The sequence below is a fragment of the Ambystoma mexicanum genome, chromosome 12, assembly GCF_040938575.1.
Source record: "Ambystoma mexicanum isolate Mex_15411 chromosome 12, UKY_AmexF1_1, whole genome shotgun sequence".
Classification (NCBI taxonomy): Eukaryota; Metazoa; Chordata; class Amphibia; order Caudata; family Ambystomatidae; genus Ambystoma; species Ambystoma mexicanum.
Window position 1 is genome coordinate 418,279,726 of NC_090936.1, and position 18,503 is coordinate 418,298,228.

At 42.6% G+C, this 18,503-nt stretch overlaps 1 protein-coding gene across 2 annotated transcripts in view; it reads right to left on the reverse strand.

The window, feature by feature from the left end:
* Positions 1-2,416: 2,416 nt before the first annotated feature.
* LOC138513593 (retroelement silencing factor 1-like) overlaps positions 2,417-18,503 on the reverse strand; it is a 78,764-nt gene continuing 62,677 nt past the window's right edge. The window contains exon 3 of one of the 2 annotated variants that reach the window (XM_069628568.1): positions 2,417-4,339. In XM_069628568.1, the coding sequence (XP_069484669.1) occupies positions 4,194-4,339 (146 nt within the window). In that variant the 3' untranslated portion in view covers positions 2,417-4,193. The remainder of the gene's footprint in view (positions 4,340-18,503) is intronic. The other variant, XM_069628567.1, reaches the window with a different exon arrangement.

Below are 18,503 nucleotides of genomic sequence, written 5' to 3' on the forward strand. Positions count from 1 at the left end.
ATCCCAATTCTTCTCCTTATCGTTATAGTAGTGCCATTTTGCTATGACTGATCTGGGCTTGTAAGAGCCCCACCCCTCTAAGTACTCGGTCAAACAGGATGGTTTCAATAGAGTCAGTCTGGATAATTCAGATCAATGACTTTACTTTCAACTCTGTGCCTTCCAGTGTCTCCCCCTCCGGTTTTGGCAAACCCCAGATGGGTATATTTCTGCGCTCACTATTTTCAAAGTCGTCCATTTTCATTAGTAGGTCTCTCTCTTTTCTCTCCAAATCCTTGCTCCTCAAGTTAATCTAGGACTTCAGGACTTCCACAGAGAGCTGGTTGCCTTCCAATATGTTGACGGCGTCTTCAAGCTTCTCCATGCATCCTCTGATTTCTGTTAAGGTCTAGTCCTCTGACCCGAATGCCGTAACTTCTCTAAGGATACTCTGGACATCCGTTTTTATTTCTAAAACTTACACCATCTGCGATTGCGTTGCATTTCACTCTGTGTGCTTGGAGGTGGGGCAGTGAGGTCCACTCTGCTTGTAAAGTGTCTGTTGTTGCACCCCAGGTGACAAGCTGCTCCCAGCCAGGGGCCTGTCTGTCTCTTTGGCCAGCGCAACGGGGCAGACCCGCAATTGAAAGTCTCCCACACTTACTCCTCTTGTGCCAGTTCCTTCCTCCAAAGTGGATATCGGGGGAGCCACACTGTGCTCGCCTCAACCTGCCTCTAATGAGAAGCAGAGGGGGGCAATCTGGGTTCACTCCCCCGCTCCTTAATTTCCTTGCAGCCATCGGCCCCACACCCCTGCCTCAACTCCTGAGTCTGGGGGGACCGGAAGCCTCTGCAGGTTCCTCTGGGGCCCAGAGGGCATCAGGCCTCAGCCACTTCATGCACGTCTCCCGTGCCTCTCCTGTTCTTCCTCGTGATTTGGCCAAATCCTGCCCCCAGCATTTTGTTCTGGTCGGTGCTCCCCTGGCCAAGCATCTCCTTTTTGTGGCAAGTCCATATCAGGAGCCCGAATAACCTTTCCGGGGGCCATCATCAGCGAGTGGCACTGCTCCTCCTCCTCACAAGGACAAGGTCTGAAGTGCCACTTGGTGCTGCTCGGGCCCAAGTTATTAATGTTAAAGGACATTTGTACCGCGCACTATCACCACCGAAGTGGTCCACTGGCGCTCTAGTGGGTCTGAAAAATGGGAGGAGAGGGGGGGCTTAGTGGGAATAAGCGGGAAAAGTGCAAGAGAGCAGTGATGTGTTGTTGACAGCCTCAGCCCGGTGGGTCCGTTGGCTGGGCTGGGGGTGTTTTGTGGCCCGTAGTCGTCGTGTGCTGTTGTGCAAGTCTATGTGTGGTTTGTTTTGTTGTTGCATTGTTGTGAAGTTTGTGCTGATTGCTGCGTTTTAGGTTTGTGGTTGTGTTTGGTTATAGTTTGAGAGGTGTATGCAGAGGGATGGAATTGTTAGTTGGTTGGTTAGTTAGTTGGCATTGCTGTCCTTCCAATTGTGGGATTCCATCTAGGTGCGGCACATGCTGACAATCACATTTCTATCTAGATTTGACGCGAGCTAGGTTCATAATTCTAAGTGTGGCACATGCTAACAGTCACGTTTCTATCTAGATGCGACGCAAACTAGGTTCAGAATTCTAAGTGTGGTGCATCCTGAGAATCATATATGCTAACAATCACATTTCTGTCTAGATCTGGCACAGACTAGGCTTGAGAAATTCCACCCAAGTGTGGAATATGCTAACAATCACATTTCTGTCTAGATGCGACGCAAGCTAGGTTAAGAATTCTAAGTGTGGTGCATGCTGAGAATCATATATGCTAATAATCACATTTCTGTCTAGATCTGGCACAGACTAGGCTTGAGAAATTCCATCTGCTCACCTGCAAGTTTCAGTGGCCCGAGGAGGAGTACTGAGTGCAGTACAATCTGGAGTGTATGTCCGGTGCCTATTACTCAACTGGTGTTGTTTTAGACAGCTATTGGTGCCTCTACCAGCTTTGCAGCCCTCAAAAGGAGGAGAGGACCACCATCCCTGACCAGTACCGAGACACACACGGGAGGAGGGAGGTCTCATAGGGCCGGGGCTTGGCAGAGACCTTCAAAACATCTCCCTTGCATATCCTCACTTACACTCTCAACTTACTGAAGTTGCTTCTGTTTTCTTTGCTTCCTGATCAAAGGCATATTGTTTCATCCCTGTGTGACCCATTCAGAGGTGCACAAAAATAGGTAGATTTGACAACATTTAAAAAAGGAAAAAAGAATTTAGGGTTACACAATCCACCTGTTTTGTGCTAATTTTAATCAACAAGAGAACATTTGGACTTCTTGTTTTTGTGTAAATATTATTTTTATCTGTCAAGAGTTTGAGTCAGCAAAAACATTTCACCATCCCTTCCTAATGAAAAAACACCCATAAATAGCAATTTAAAACACTTGTACTTCAAAACATGCTTCATTTTGTGTATAATTAGCTGTCGTTTCTACAGTTAGGCAATCACAGGCAGTTGCTAAGGGTGCCATCAGCATGGGGTGCCATACCGGTACCCCAAAAGCATCAAATCCCCAACCCCCTTTGGTGAGGGGAGTGTGAAGAAAAGCATAATAGAAATGTGCCAAAGGAAGCAGGAATCTGACCATGTTCTTATAAAAATGACAATTCTTTAGAATCATAAATTGAGATACAAGGAAAGTCATAAAATGAGGTATTTACTATTTCAAATATATTTATTTCAAATATAATAAAACATTTGTTTATTTAAATATTATCCGCACGTGGACTTGTTTTCACATATAAAGAAAATGAGGTAAAATAAGGTGAAGACTTTTAGAATTCACTTGAGCCTATCGCCATAAAAAGGATCACTGTAAATTAAGAAAATATAACCCTAATAAAAAAAATAAAAAATCTTCATATAAAGGTTAGATTGTTTTTATTCAACAATTTTAGCTAACATAGCTTGCATCGGACCTGTCTTCGTGCACACCACAACAAAATCAAACAAAAAGTTCACTGTTTATTAACCTTCCAGATTCTGGAAAAAATGAAGTATAGGCCGTACAATGGAAGCACCTGTCTCTATAAAAAGATTCTGTATGTACATGGTCAAGATTTTTTATGATAATACTGCAAGTATTATTTTCAAGTAACTCAAGGATGCCAGGTGAGGCTTAAGAAAAATATTTTAAATCTTTCCAAGTAGATTTTTACATTTACATGAAATGTGGTTTGATAACACTTGAACACCCTATCGCCAGGAACATCGGAAAACAAGGCAATCGAAAATGCAAATTCCTAAAAACTTTTAGGATGATCTTTCATGGGTCACTTCCTAAATATTGAACAAATATTTCTAAAGTTAGGAATTTAGTTTAAGATGGAAATGAACACAGCCCACAAGTTAAGTTGAGGCCCTGAAAGGCTCTTTAGACATTGCATTAACATGGAATGAAGAAGCGATGGGGGAAATTGAGATGCATTTAAAATGCAGGCCCCAGAAGAAGAGGCCAAAGTGGCTGCTTATAAAACACTATGCATTCAAAGGGTGACAAAGTGATGTCACCATGAGACTTTGCACTGTGAAAAGCAGCGTTAAAGTGATAAATGCTGAAGGGACTCAGTGTTTCGTAGATCGGTGTGGATGCCATCAACCCAAGGAGATCAAGAACATGTGGCTAATGCAAAGGCCACTCCCTTAATAGATGTATTGCAAATAGATCACAAAGTGAAAAATATATAAGTAGCCAGAGCAAAACAGCATCTCACAACTCCCAAGGTATAGATTTAGTGTTTTTTAGGGGAAGGGGTGCAAAAAAAGTAAATAATTTATGAAACTCTTAGTAGTTATTCAATTAAAGTGCTTAGCTGCGTGCTACAGTGTTTTCACAGACAATACACCATAAAAGTAATGTACAACTGTTGTAATTAATTACATTAATGTAATGTAATTAATTTACCTAATTAAAATGTTGGCATGACATAATTCTCCTCACGCTGATAAGAAATTGACATTTTACACTTTATGCATAAAACAGTGACAAGGCTCCCTGAGGGAGGAGGGCCCCCAACTTTCTCAGTAACACTTCTTGCTAATAATCCAACTACTGACAGCAGCATTATATAGACTCATGTTGATGGTTTTAACCAGCTCCACAGTGAAAGCATCTGAAATGACAGGTTTTATTTTCTGAAGACATTATTCAAGTCTCTTTATTTCTAAATAGAGCTTCTTGTAGGCATTAAAGATGCTTTTTGAATTGGAAGTTGGAGAACGACTCGCAGTTTTCTCTGTTGTAGACATGATTTGTTTCAGGGTTGATGATTTTGGCTGTACAATATTTCCTGTGAAGACAAAAGTAAAATGTTTGAGCTCCTGGGACCGATCCTGGTTTTCATTCATTTACAATTTCAAATTAACAGTCATGTCATAGAAGACCAAGAAAACCACGAGTGAACAACGGCAGCATCAACATTTAAGAGCCATAATATCGTCAAAGGTCACTAATACTGTCAAATTCCCTACATTTATCCCTACAAATTCTGTGACTGTAGCATTACAAATAGTCCCTGGTGAAAAATCTCTATTGATCAGTTACAAATGGTTGCCATTTTTTGCGTCAGGGAGATGCTACTCTCCCATGATGAAAGTTCAAGTGGATTCCACTACAATTTTAAGATGGAGGCTTGTATCTAATGGTTTCCACTGAATTAACAAGTAGAATCCGCCATATTTGTTCCCACTGTCTGTGAATCCATATATCCAGATCCACTGAAAACACATTGCAGCTGAGATCCTGAAATTTCCAGTGGACGTAAGATTTGTTTTGGCTATTCTGTGACAACCACAAAGGTTATGTACCGTCTGCATTTATTTGCTTGTACGTATGGCCCAGAGGTTCAATAAGAATCACAAGAAACCATTCCAAAGAGAAAGCACAGCACGAAACAATACCTTGATAGCACACCTGGTGCACAGAATGATAAACCCACAAGTGGAAAATCTATGAAGATCACTATCTGCCAACTGTTGACAGCATACTCTATGAACCAGCTTCACAGCTGGGTTCATAAAACACACGTGGACAAGTGAATCTCTTTGTCTGTATGCTTTTGACTACATACCATACAGGCATTTGTGAAGTTAATGGGTCTGAAGTTGTAAATAAGTTGTTGTAAACCTTTATTCGGCATGAGCAGGTACAAAATGCAAATATGCCATTTACATACATAACATCCTAGAAGTAACAACGTAAAATCCATAAAACACAATGATAAAACAAATTCTCCCTGTAATCAATCTAAGATATAAAACATAAATCACTAATTATAGTGCAAAATCAAGATCATAAAATGCAAGTGCATTTGTTTCACAGCAAATCAGGGTTCAGCTGAAATCAGTGAACAGTTTGTTCCTCTTGTCCAATGCCAGCAAATGTACAGCGAGACAAAGAATACTACATTCAGGTTTTCTGTGGATTTACAAAGTAGCATAGCATCCCTAGTTGTTAAGATTCTGAACAATGTAAACCATGGTTTTAAAAATGTCCTCCACAAGCCGCCAAAGCCCTCGCATAGGAGTAGGAAATGAAGAGGGCTATCTGTCGTGGCACCACAGCTCTGGCAACTTTTACTTTGTGTCCTGTTCCAGTTGCCATTGAAATACGTTAGTGGCAGGCTGCCCAATCGCAATGTCATATATAATGCTTGGGCACATGATGGTCCTATAACATCGAGATATTCCTTGTACCCCGACTTAGTTTTACATTTTAAGTATTCAGGCCCACAAGCACGTGCAGAGCACATTATGCTGGTTCTATTTCTTCTGAACCTTAGATAGGCCATGTTGACAGTTGGCTTAGCATTTGTGGATACTGATGCGGGTAATCCCAATAAACACTTAATCCTAGTGTCGAGACCCATGTCTTCACATGCAATAGCCACAGGATTGAATGCCCAAGCCCCAAGGACATCACATGCAAAAGGGCCTCCTGATATTTGGTCAGGCTGGGGGTGCCCCATACCCTCAACCAGTAATATATTGGCCTAATTTCAGCCTCTTCTCCAAAGAAACCCATATCTAACTCCATTTGTACTGCTGCACTAGAAGTGCTTTGTGGCATTAGAAGGGTGCTTTTGAATAACTTGCTCTCAATTACTTAAAGGGTTGCAGTATTAATGTTACCCCAGACATCTGACCCAAGCAAGGTTGATGCCTTCACCTGTGCCTGGTAAACCAACAGGGCTGGTTTAATTGTTCCCCCAGTGCTAAAAATAGTACCTTTTCAGGGCCCCACTGGTTTTCTGCAGGGTTGGCCTAGCCTTCAGGAGCTGGCACTGTTTGAAAACCGTATTCCCAAGTAATCATACCAGAGCACTTGCTCCAAAATAACGCCACCCACAAAAATATTCAGTGGTCTGCTTTTTTTACTTACCCGGGCTGAAAATCACTGACTTGTTCTTAATGGCATTAATCTTTAGTCTGAGCTTGTTACATTTATTTGCAAAGCAGGACTGTCTTGAAGATCAAGGATATTGGATATGTATCAATCAGGATTTAGGCCAAGGCATGACAGTGAGTTTGGGACGATATTTTAAAGGCTGCCGATGAGGGCGATATAAGCATGGACCTATCGATAGGTAGCCTTCGATAGTTGATTTTGATCTCACGACTTCGACAGTGGCCCAGGTGTCTAAGGAATATTTGACTTGGCTCATTTCTTTCTTGACCAATCGAACACATGTTAAGCTGTGCCCACACACCTCCGACCCTTTGCCCCGACCCTTTGCCCGTTAAATGTTGAGTCCCTCAGGGATCTTCCCTGTATCCTTTGTTGTTCAATGTTTACATGTGCCCCTTGTTGGATATTTTTTCAGAATTTGCCTTGCACTACCATTCCTACGCCAATGACACTCAAATGTATGTACGGCTAAAAGAACCTGTTGAAGCAATAGTGTTATCTTGTTCAAATAAAATAAAAAGCTGGATGTAAGCTGGATGTTGGATAACAAACTTCAGTTAATCCTTCCAAAACAGAGATTATTATTTTTGGGCTGAAGAAAAAAACTGCCCAATGTTGCACAGTACGTCTCTCCTGCACTTTTTGAGGTCCCAAAATCATTTTCATCCAAGGTAAAAAAAGGTATACTTATTACCTAGATGTTCAGCCATTTCTCGGTTTTAAAGGGATCCCCATTGGTTACCGGTGCACCAGAGGATCTTGTTTAAACTCTCTGTCTGGTATTAAAATGTATTTATGGGCTCGTTCCTACCTATTTTTTTATAAAGATGGTTGCTTATCAACCAGGTCAATGTCTTCGATCCTCAGGACAACATCTTTTGGTAGTCCAACCATCTGTCCAAACCAGGTGTTTTTCTAATGCAGGTCTGCAAGCATGGAATCTGTTGCCTCTTCATTTTAGGGAAATTGAATCCCTTAATTATCTGTTTGAATAACTGTGACCTTGAATATCCCACCTTTCTATTTCCAACATCATATGATCTGCACCTAGATGCAATTTTTTGCATGGTTCCTATCGATATGCACAATGTAAATGTAAAAATCAACTCAATCAAATAAAGGCCAGATGCAACCCCATGTGAGTTTTTGACAACCGGACTGCGTCGTCTGCGAAGAAAAGGGCGGGTACTCCATCACTTCCCAGCTTAGAGGGATCGGACTTGATGGCAAGGAGTTTGTCAATTAGCAAATTTATGTAAATACAAAATAGCAAAAGAGCCAAAACACATCCTTGGCAAACTCCCCTTGCCACTTCTAGTGGTCTGGTGACATCCCCAACCAAACTCCAATGGACCACTGCAGTATTGTTGGAATAGAGGAGCTGTATTGGGTCTAACAGGTTGGTTGGAATATTTTTTGTAAGAAGTGCCTCCCACATTAAGCCTCTTGGGACACTATTGAAGGCTGTCTTCAGGTCCACAAACACTGCATGCAGCTTGGTTTTGTTAATTAATAAGTACTTTTGAATAATTAAGTGCAGCCTGAAACTAATGGTACTTATCCCAGCTTGTAAATAAGAAGTTGCCTACTGCTCGCCATTTGACTTCACAGATTCCACTGTGGATATGTGATGCTTAATTAAAAAAGGTAATACCATAGATTTACCACCCGGGAACTATTCAGGCACACGTTTATGTTTTGTTTTTTAGGTATAATTTACAATCTGCCAACTGGCCAGGTCATAGAGGGGTCATCTTTCATCAGCACGGTCTTTTTAGCCAACATCACTTTGCAGGCTGGAACTCGTAAAAGGATGTTTTCCACTACAAACATGAGCATCCTGAAAACAATATTGAATCACAAAGTTCTTAACCTTTCGCTTTGTACATATATAGTATATATATTTTGTGCTTCATGCTGGTTTTTGCCACAGCAGTTGTCTGGGTTTATAGTTCTTGCTGGAAGGACAGAAGGCCCGGTCTGTAATGTTTTGAACTTACTTCTGTCTCAATTGCCTACTCACCTGCTATTATGGTATATTAAAAAAACCTTTTGGGAACAAACCAGGGGATCAAAGGGTTTTTATTTATTTACAGGAAATGTGTTTTGAATTGCATCTAGTTTAGAAACGTCAGCAGTAAATAGAGCATAGAAGCACCCAGTAATGTGAATTGCGGTTTATGAAGCAAAAGCAATGACCATGATTTTACAGCCTGAGCAGTATTTAGCTATATTTTCATGTTTAATGATCACACAAATATAGATTAAATGCTGCTAATTAGCCATCGCAGGGTCACTTCTCACAAGTCCTATCTTGTTAGCCTACAGCACTTTGCATTCTGCGACATGAAGATCTATATTTTCCATTATACGAATGGGATGACAATTTAACCAACTGCAATTGAAAAAGAGATGTTCTAATCCTTGACATTGGCTGAATATGTCACTTTCAAGTACATAAATGCCATAACACAACAAACCCTACAAATCAACAATACCATCATGAGGTGTATTCTACTCTGGATACATACAAAACTCAACAAGTGGGTAAGCCCCTTATAACAACTACAAGCTTAGTTCGATGCATATCTCTGGTGCTCTAACAATACTTTCCTTTTTGAGCACAGCATAAGGGACATCCACATGATATGAAGGACATACATCTTGGACCTTACAGATCCAGATGATCACAAATCGCTTACCTCTATCAAACATGTTACCAACGAAACAGGTTTAGGCACTCTGTAATGGAGCGGTATAGATACATCTGCTTGACTGTAACACATTGCACTGTCTACTTAAGTAATCCCTGGCAAAACTACAGTATACAAGACGGTATTTAACAAAATGAGACCTAAAGCTATCAATATCCGTACAAAATGACTGGTATCATGGAAAGTAATTTACTGATGATTTTCATTGGAAAAGGCACAACATTATTTCCCATGTCAAAGGCCTGTGCCTGATGAAGCACGTTAGCCTCATTCACGTCATACTAAGTGTTAGGGAGCTTTATCATTTTTGTGCTTCATCCCCTCTCCTGTGAGACCTCCAGCACTGTAGACCAACCAAGGAGACTGAAAAAATCTGTGCCAAGGGTCCTCTCTTGAGACTGCTGCTGAGACATCCGATTCAGAGTCCTTCCTTCCGTCACCAGACCAAGGAATCAGGAGACCGGGTCCGTCGCTGCTGCGCAGAGGAGAATCCAGCTATGACAATTTCTTCTACTGTGGGGTGAAAGATATGACTGGAGAAACCTCTTGGTTTAAGGTAAGAGTGATTGGAGTGCATGAAGAGGTGTCCACGGTGTCCACTCTACCTCTGACCCAAGCTTGCCAGCCTGTGTCCCTTTAGTGAGTCCTTTCGCAGGGTCTCCATTGTTGTGTTGAATTGCCAAGTAACTTATCCTAGAGACTGAAAATATCCTGAGGAACCTTTGCTGTTCTGCTGCTTCTTAAGACTGAATCCACTCCGAATAGACTTTCTCGTATAAAGATTGGACTTTAAAAGCATTAGTTTGTCCGAAAAGTGTATCTAGAAGCTTAGGCTCTGCTACTCTCCTTCCTAAAGCCTTTATCTTATGTGGTTTTGATAACTAAATACAATTACTGTATATCTTTGTCTTTATGCGAGTGTGCAGTATTACCGATAATACAGTAGAACTGTAATAAGTGTAAAACCCGAACAATTGTACCACAAGCAACTACCACTGAAGCAATGGTCTTTGAAAAGTATTAAGTATTCCTAAGAGCGTTGGTTAATTGAACTACATATTTATCTACCTTCCCTGTGTAAATATAAAAGTATATTTTAATATAAAATGTTATGTGTAAGTGCTTCTTTGGACTATTGTATTTACTGGGTTCAGTGTATTTACCTACAACTCACATCTTCCTCCTATGATAGCCTGACTGCTCTACCACTACCAAGGTTCCTTGAGTAGTACAGACTTATACTAAGAGTTGGGGACTGGATGCCAAGGGATAGTTTTATGAAGTGTTACCTCATGTGATGTGCACTTTAGGAAAACTCCCCAAACTCCCATCTAGATTTTTGCTACTTTTATGTCCATGATCATAATTTCCTCTATTTTCTCCGTTTTCCCCATCTTCCTTCCTTAATCCCCTCATTGTTTCTAAGTTGTCAAGATAAATTTGAGACAGTACGCACCCTAATGAAGCCAACAGATGAAACTTGTGTTGGCTTGGAACTCTAAAATTGTGACTTTAAGCCACTTTTGATCTGAACAAAACACAAATATCCAATGTACCAAATATGGATGAGGATGATAGGTACTTAGAACAAAGAAATACTTATACTATCTCAGATTTCCAACAGTCAAATCTAACAGAGATAAAAGGGAACAACCCCATCATAGTAACCTACTGAAGGATTCAACAACCTAGATGGACATTGCAACAGCAGAAGGGGGGAGAAAGCATGAGTAAGGAATTCCAACCAGATCTGTTCTGCCATTCCCTTGAACAATCTTCCCATGAATATCAATTGTCTCATTGACCACTTTTCCTTTAATAGATTATGGAAGAAAGATTTTGTCAGCCTATCTCACCCTCCCACAGCCCTCCCCTCCTGCCTAAAGGCTAATTTGTGTAGCCTGTTGCAGAACTCTCATTATTTGTACAGGTGTTATCTTTTGTTTTTTTAATTATAATTTGTCCCTCAACTATTTTTTTATTTTATGAATTAGAAGTTATCCTGCTTTTGTCTTTATGTCTTAGCCAACCCACCCCCCTTTTTGATGCGAGTGCACTTTAAAAATGATACAAAATATAATGGCACGTGAGCATGTTGCAGCAACCAGTGGCCTAGAAAGTGGGTGGTCCATCACTTTTTGCTTACGATATCTTGATTGATACACCTATTGAGGTGAGTTGTGTTTTGAATTCATGGGACTGTAGCAGAACTTTCCTGTTTCCATTCAAACCAGGCAATTTTTAAGCACTTCTTCCTGAGGCCTGTGAATCAATTTTAGTTGTGTTCATTAGTACATTTTTTTCTATTTTTTCAAATTTACAAAATCGTACAGATAATATAAGAACGTAGTAGGAAAATTGCCACTGTTTTGTGCTACGGCGGACATTTAATATATGTGGGTTTGCACAGTTTTCTCTTCCAGCACTGCGTCAATGTGATGGAGTGTCTGCCATCTGGCATCTGATCAATGACCCTGCAGGCAATGCAAAAACTACATCATCTGTGGAAGTTGAAACTGTTCTCGCGGAACAGAGCACCATCTGGCTGAATATAAATGTATGCCATTAGGGAGATACGATCATGAAAAAGAAAGAATGAATACAGAGACAGATACTGAAACACTGGGAGCCAAAAGCAAGTATGCCTTAAAAAAAAAAATTTAAAAAAAAAAAAAAACACTGGATGAAGAAGCTTTTTATCATCGCCAAAGCAGATGGCTTTGCTTGAAGCCTGCTGTTGTAGCAGACTTCATGAGGTTGAGGGCTTGCATCTGAATAGCAGAAGAGTGAACCTATGCTTGAAAGGGCACAGACATGGTGGCCATAGACAAGGCATTAATTATGAACTCTGCCAGAACCTGAAAAGCTCCCTCGTCCACAGTTTCCTAGGGGATAGATGTACCAGTCGGCATGCTGCTCTCACAAAGCAAGAGGGTTTCTTCCTCAAAATGTACATACCTCCTACCTGTTACTCATGCTCCTCCTCTGACGTACTAACGTGAATGCTTGTTCTTCTGAGTTGCATGTAAAGGAAACAATCCCTCTAGCTTAACAGTAATGCTCAGGAAACAGTATTATAAAAGGTGCTTCATGTCCGATTCCTATAGCTTCCAAGCGCTGTAACACTAAATATATCAGAATGTATTGACACTCAGCAATTGGCCTCACAAGGTTAAAGGGCATAGTCGGGCCCTGCCAGGATTGAAACATTTATCCTAAAAAGCTGAACACACATTTCTGAATAAGGTGCGCTATCATATAGCCTAAGCATCACACTTAACCCCGGGGGCTTGCATGTGACACAACGATCATAAATAAATAAGTAGAGCAACAACAATGTACGGTGCACCCATGGATGAGTGACTAAAGGAAAAGGCAAGACAGCAGACTACTCCACATAAATGGAAATAGGGAATACACTCAATGGTGTAGCCAGCCACTGGATAAACAATTTGCTCCATTGGCTGCACTTATCTCCTCAGAAAAAGTCTAAGCATAACCAGGAGTTCCCCACCCTCTGTTCCCTCTCTTTCTCCCGCTCTGTATCCAGCAGATCTAGCTGACGAGATACATTGAGCACTGTTAAGCTGGATAGATAGAAGAATGCCTACAATTACATGGCTTAGAAGTGGTAGAAATCTAGCACAAGTCACTAAAGAAAAGAAACATATCCTTCCAACTTCCCTACTTTCTATCTAGAGTAATATCGTACGGCTTCCTGGAAAGGTTTGTTTTAACATTTTTTGTGAACCCTTTGTAACTGGAACCAAATTACATCCTGCATTTAATTTAGTTATTCATAGTGCAATCATAAGGTTTCCCACTATCCGATCATTTTAATCTGATTATTTCTTCTTTATCTTTTATTTATTCAGAAATAATACATTTCTAATACAATTTCTAAAATATACATACATCGTAAAATCATAAGATTACCCATATGGCAATAAATACAATTTGGCAGGATTATGTTAAATGCTTAATGTAAAGGTATTTGTACCGCGCACCGTCACCAACAGAGTTGGTCCCCAAGCGCTCTGGCGGATCTGCAAACGAGAAGGCGGGATGGGTTAGTAGGGGGAAGAGGGAGTAGGATAGTGAGAGGAGTAGTATTGTGTTGGCAGCTTCATCTCGGTATACACTGTGCGCTGAGCTTTGGTGCGAGTATTGGAGCGATGTCAGTTCTCGTATGCTGTTGGTGCGGCTTATGTGTTGTTGCGGTGTGGTGAAGTGCATGCGGCTTACGCTGCGAGAGGTGGTTGTGAGTTTTTTTTCCTGAGTTAAGTATGCAGAAAGTTTGAGCTTTTTGGTTAGTGGGTTATATGTTTTGCAGCTAATCTTCGCAGTATGGCTGAATGTCTAGATTTCGGGAGTCCTGCATGGTGCTAGAACAGCTAGATCTGAGAGTCCTGTATAGTGGCAGAGAGGCCCGCGCCCAACAGAACAAGTGAGTACAGTACCATACACAGCTGGATTTGAGAAACAATTGAATAATTCAGTACAATCCTAAAACACAGCTAGACCTGAGAGTCCTGTATAGTGGGAGTGAGGCCTACGCCCAACAGAATAATTGAGGGGTTAGCGCGGCGCACTCCCTGTGGTGTTCTAATGAACTATGTGTAGTGTTGTGTTGTTTTTTAGTGAACTATGTATAGTGTGATGGGAGTGTCTATTCTCCTCCTTGGGTGTCGGAATCGGAGTTGTGGTGTCCAATTCCCTACTATCTATGTGAGTTTGTGTGCTGGAACTTCGGATATGGTACAGGCCGGGATGCTATGGATGAGTCGTCTAAGCGCTTCCGTCTTGGTCTGTCTATATGTTCGTCTATGTGTTCAGTCTTCAGTGTCCTCCTCTTGTGGCTATCTATCATTATGTCTTATGGTATGTCGTGGAGTGCGTTCCTTGGATTCTGTTCGTGTTCAGTGGGAACCAGGATCTGTATCTTTATTCATCGTGGTTTCAGTGATGTGGACGTTCTTGTGGGTGGTTTTCTGGTTCACTAGTTACGCAGTGAAGAGCCAGGATTTGAGCAGTTTCCTAAATGCTAGATGGTTTCTTGTGTTCCGTATGTTCTTTGGTAGGTCATTCTAGGTTTTCGGTGCCTGGTGTGAGAAAGAGGATCCCCCGAGTTTTCTTCTGTTGTAGGGTTACGGTTCGAGGCGGATGTCGTTGCTTGATCCGAGCGTTCTTGTCAGCTGGTGGAGGCGTAGTTTATCTCTCAGGAATTCTGCGCCTTAGTTGTGTATTGCTCTGTGCGTGATGTACATTGATTTGAATTTTATTCATTGTTTTATTTGTAGCCAATGTCATATTTTTAGCGCAGGTGTGATGTGTCCTATTCGGGGTAGTTTGAGAAGGAGTCTGGCTGCTGCATTTTGTATATGTTGTAGTTTTTTTAGACGTTGTTCAGGCATACCCAGGTATAGGCTATTGGCATAATCTACTCTGGACATAACCAGAGCGATGATGGTGTTTTGTTGGCGAATGGCAGGAATGGTAGGCTTCTTTTTGCCGCTCACAGGAGAAAGAAGCATTTCTTGAGTAGAGCGTTTACTTGTGGCTCTAAAGTGAGATTGTTGTCCATCAGGACCCCCAGAGTTTTTTTTAAATCGGCAAACTGAAATATTTCAATCTAATGTACCAAGCACAATTCAAAACAATTTAAGCCACCAAAGCCCCCTCTGGGGAAAGCCAAATAAAAAATGACCCAAACAGCTACTGAGTTTGAAATCCTATTTTGAAATATGAGATGCAGAATACATTTTTTAAAATGTTTAAATAAAAGGGAAATTGATTATTGAAATGGACACCTGCCACTATCAATCTGCATCCCCATTGATTGGGGAAATGATGATTGAGTTAAAAGAACCATGTTCACCTTCCACTTGTCCACCAGCAAAGTGATTGGGCCTGCAGCCCATCCAGCTACAACGAGGGTCTAGAACCGCTTGTGTTGGTACACAGATGCAAAGACAGGGTAGGGTCTAAGCGGGCCAGGCCCACCTAAAATCTATAAATGCCCACTCAGCAGCGCTGTGTGAGCATTTGCAGAAGTTAAGGTCACTGTGGTGGGCCCAACTACGTTAGCTTCAGACCCCACTTGTTAGACAATCCTGGCTACGCCTCTGTTGGTACACAGCCATTTTGGTGTGCAACCTGGGGTAAACGGAAGCCCTGCAAGAAGTGATCCACATGTTGGATATTGTAAAGGCCTCTTAGTGCGCCCTGCGTTGGTATCTCACTCCCTGCTCCCCATTTCTTGGTCCCACCTCGCACCCACCGGCACAGTGATTGGGCCTGTAGCCTTCTTCATACATCCTCGCAGAGCAGCCTCTGCCGGGCAGTCCTCGGCTAAGGGCCCCAAGAAGCAACTCCAGTGTGCGTTTGCCTGTGTTCACCTGGGAAGCCTGCCACAGTCAACCAGCAGTGACTGATAAGATAAGTGTGGTTTGGACGGGGAGTATTCCTGTACTTCAGTAAAGCCCCACCACTCCTATTGCCTACAATAACATAGCCCATCCATTTTAGTCAGCTAGTAAATCGTTTTCCAATCACTGCTGAGTCTCAAATTCAAGTGTTTCTCCATTTACTGCTGTGTCTCAAATCTAGGCATCTCTCCCATTACGGCTGAGTCTCAAATCTAGCTGCTTCTCCCATTACTGGTGTATCTCAAATCTAGGTGTTTCTCCCATTACTGGTGTTTCTTTAATCTAGGTGTCTCTGGCATGATTGGTGTATCTCAAATCCAGGCGTTTTTCCTACTACTGCTGTGTTTCAATTTGTAGGTGTTTCTCCACTGACTGCTGTATCTCAAATCTAGGTGTTTCTGCCATTACCATGTGCCCCATCACACTTCCGTTCCTTCCAACTTCTTGCTCCTTTCCATTGGAACCGTCTCCCCCTCCCTATCCGCTCTATCTCCTCCTACCCTTCTTTCCGCACTCCTCTAAAATCCCATCTCCTCCAATCCCCTCCCTGACATCTTCTGCTACCTCTCTCTTGATCCTACCACCCATCCTACTCCTTCTTGTTGCCTCTCTCGCTACTGTCTTACACCACTCATGTTACACCATAGCATTCAAGTGAACTGTTGTAAATTGTTGCATATATTGCTTTCTGTTACTTGATTCACATGTTGTTTTACAATGCTTATTGGATTCTCTTTGGTCCTCTTGTAAAGCGCTCTGGCGTAAAGCACTATATAAAAATGTAATAAATACAAAAGAAATACAAAAATTGGTGTATCTCAATTCTAGGTCCTCCACCCCCCCCCCCCCCCCCCATCACTGGTGTATCTCAAATCTAGGGAGTTCTCCCATTACTGGTGGATCTCAAATCTAGGTGCTTCTCCCATCAGGTGTATTTTCTCTACTCTGCTTTCTTAATCCTAGGTGCTTTCTTCCTGCTTGAAACCTTCAATTCTACGTGGCATTTTACCCTGCCGGGTCTCTGGAATATAGGTGCATTTTCCACTGCTATGTTATCTTAAATCTAGGTACATTTTCATTACTGTGTCATCTTAAATCTAGGTGTGTTTCCACTGCTGTGTTTTCTTAATTCTGGGTGCATCTTCCCTGCTGTGTTCTGTTAAATTTAGGTGCATCTGCCTTGCTGTGTTCTATTAAACCTGGGTGCATCGTCCCGGCTGTGTTGCTCTTAGACCTAGGTGCACCCTCACTCTCTGGTCCTTTAAACTCTGGGTGCAGCTGCCCAGCTGTGCCTTTGGATCAAGATTCTTTCCCCCAACCCTTTGTTATTCCAGTTGCCTCTTCCAACCTATAAGAACTTTGACTTAGGGGTGCATCATACCCACAAGATAGACACCATACTTCACACTGCCCAGATCAGAGCTGCACGCTGGCGCACCAGAAAGCCTAAAAATGGCACTCCACCCAACTCCCCCCTCTTCCTCACATAGTCCAACCATCCCCCCCCACCATCACACGCAGGCCCTTCCATCCCCGCCAACACTCTGAGTTGTATGCTCCACCCATGTCCAACCCCCCCCCCCTTTACTCCTCAACATAGTTCTTGCTCCTTCCAAGCCAGAGCTGCACGCTGGCGAGCTTGAGTTGAAAACACCACCTACTGAGCATCTCCCACCACTATCCTACCCAGCCCAGCCAACACTTCCACTCCATCCCCTGCTATCATTTTGACACCACTCCCACCTCTCGCTTTTCCCAAACGGCCTTGCCCTCAACCCCCCACCCCCAACTGACACTTCCCTCTGCTAAGTGCAGCAAGGGCAGGCATGGCCAACATCCCAACCTCAATAGCCCCTCCCACTCTTACCCACACACCGTGGGCCACACATAAGACAAGAAAAGGCCCAGGCCTCAGCCACCTCAAGCCCCACCTAGAAGCACTTTTGCTCCACTCCAGATCCCAATCCTTTCCTCCTCTCTGCAGTGCCCAAATCTCCCCTCCCGATCCTAACCTGGTCTTAGTTCTATTCCCCTCCTACCATCCCCTCCTACCCTCATCCCATTTGTCCACCTTCACCCCTCACTGCTTCCACCACTCCCCCTACCTCACTTCCACTCCTTCAACAATTGCCCCCACAACCTGTGTAAACTCAGGCTTTCCAGCACACCCTTTATCTCCAACATCACAGACCACGTCTCTCTGTGCTATCAGGAACACTCACCCAACCCCACCCGACATCGAACCTGCTCTCTTGCCTTCTCATCAATGCCAGACCGGTCTCTAAAAACAAATGTAACATCTTTGATCTCATCTCGGAGAAAAACCCAGATGTCCTCTTTATCAAAGAGACCTGGTTTGCAGACGACAATGAACCCATTGCAGATGGTGCCTTTGCGTCAGGATACAACCCGATTGTTCAGAACAGACCCAAAAGAGGAGGGGGACTAGCCATCCTACACAAACACCAAACTCATGTCCTTCTCAAGGACACCTTAGCCAGCAGCACAGTTTATGAATCCCTACTTGTAAAATTCCAACTCTCACTCGCTACCTCCCATAGCTTTCTACTCATATACAGACACCCTGGCTACAACAAAAACATTGCAAACTCCCTCAGTGACGCTCTGTCAACCACCTTCAACCAACATCCAGCACTCACCATACCATGAGATGTCAACATATGGTTTAACTCCTCCTTAAACCCCCATGACCCACTCTCTGGCAGATAACCTAGAAGCTCTCAACCTGACACAAATCATCTCACTCCCCGCCCACACTGCAGGTCACACTCTCAATGCGGTTTTCAGTGCCACAAACATCACATCCATGCTGCCTCCACATCCCCTAATCTGGACAGACCACTCAGCAATCTTCTTCTCTTTACCATCTTCACCTCTGGGCCTC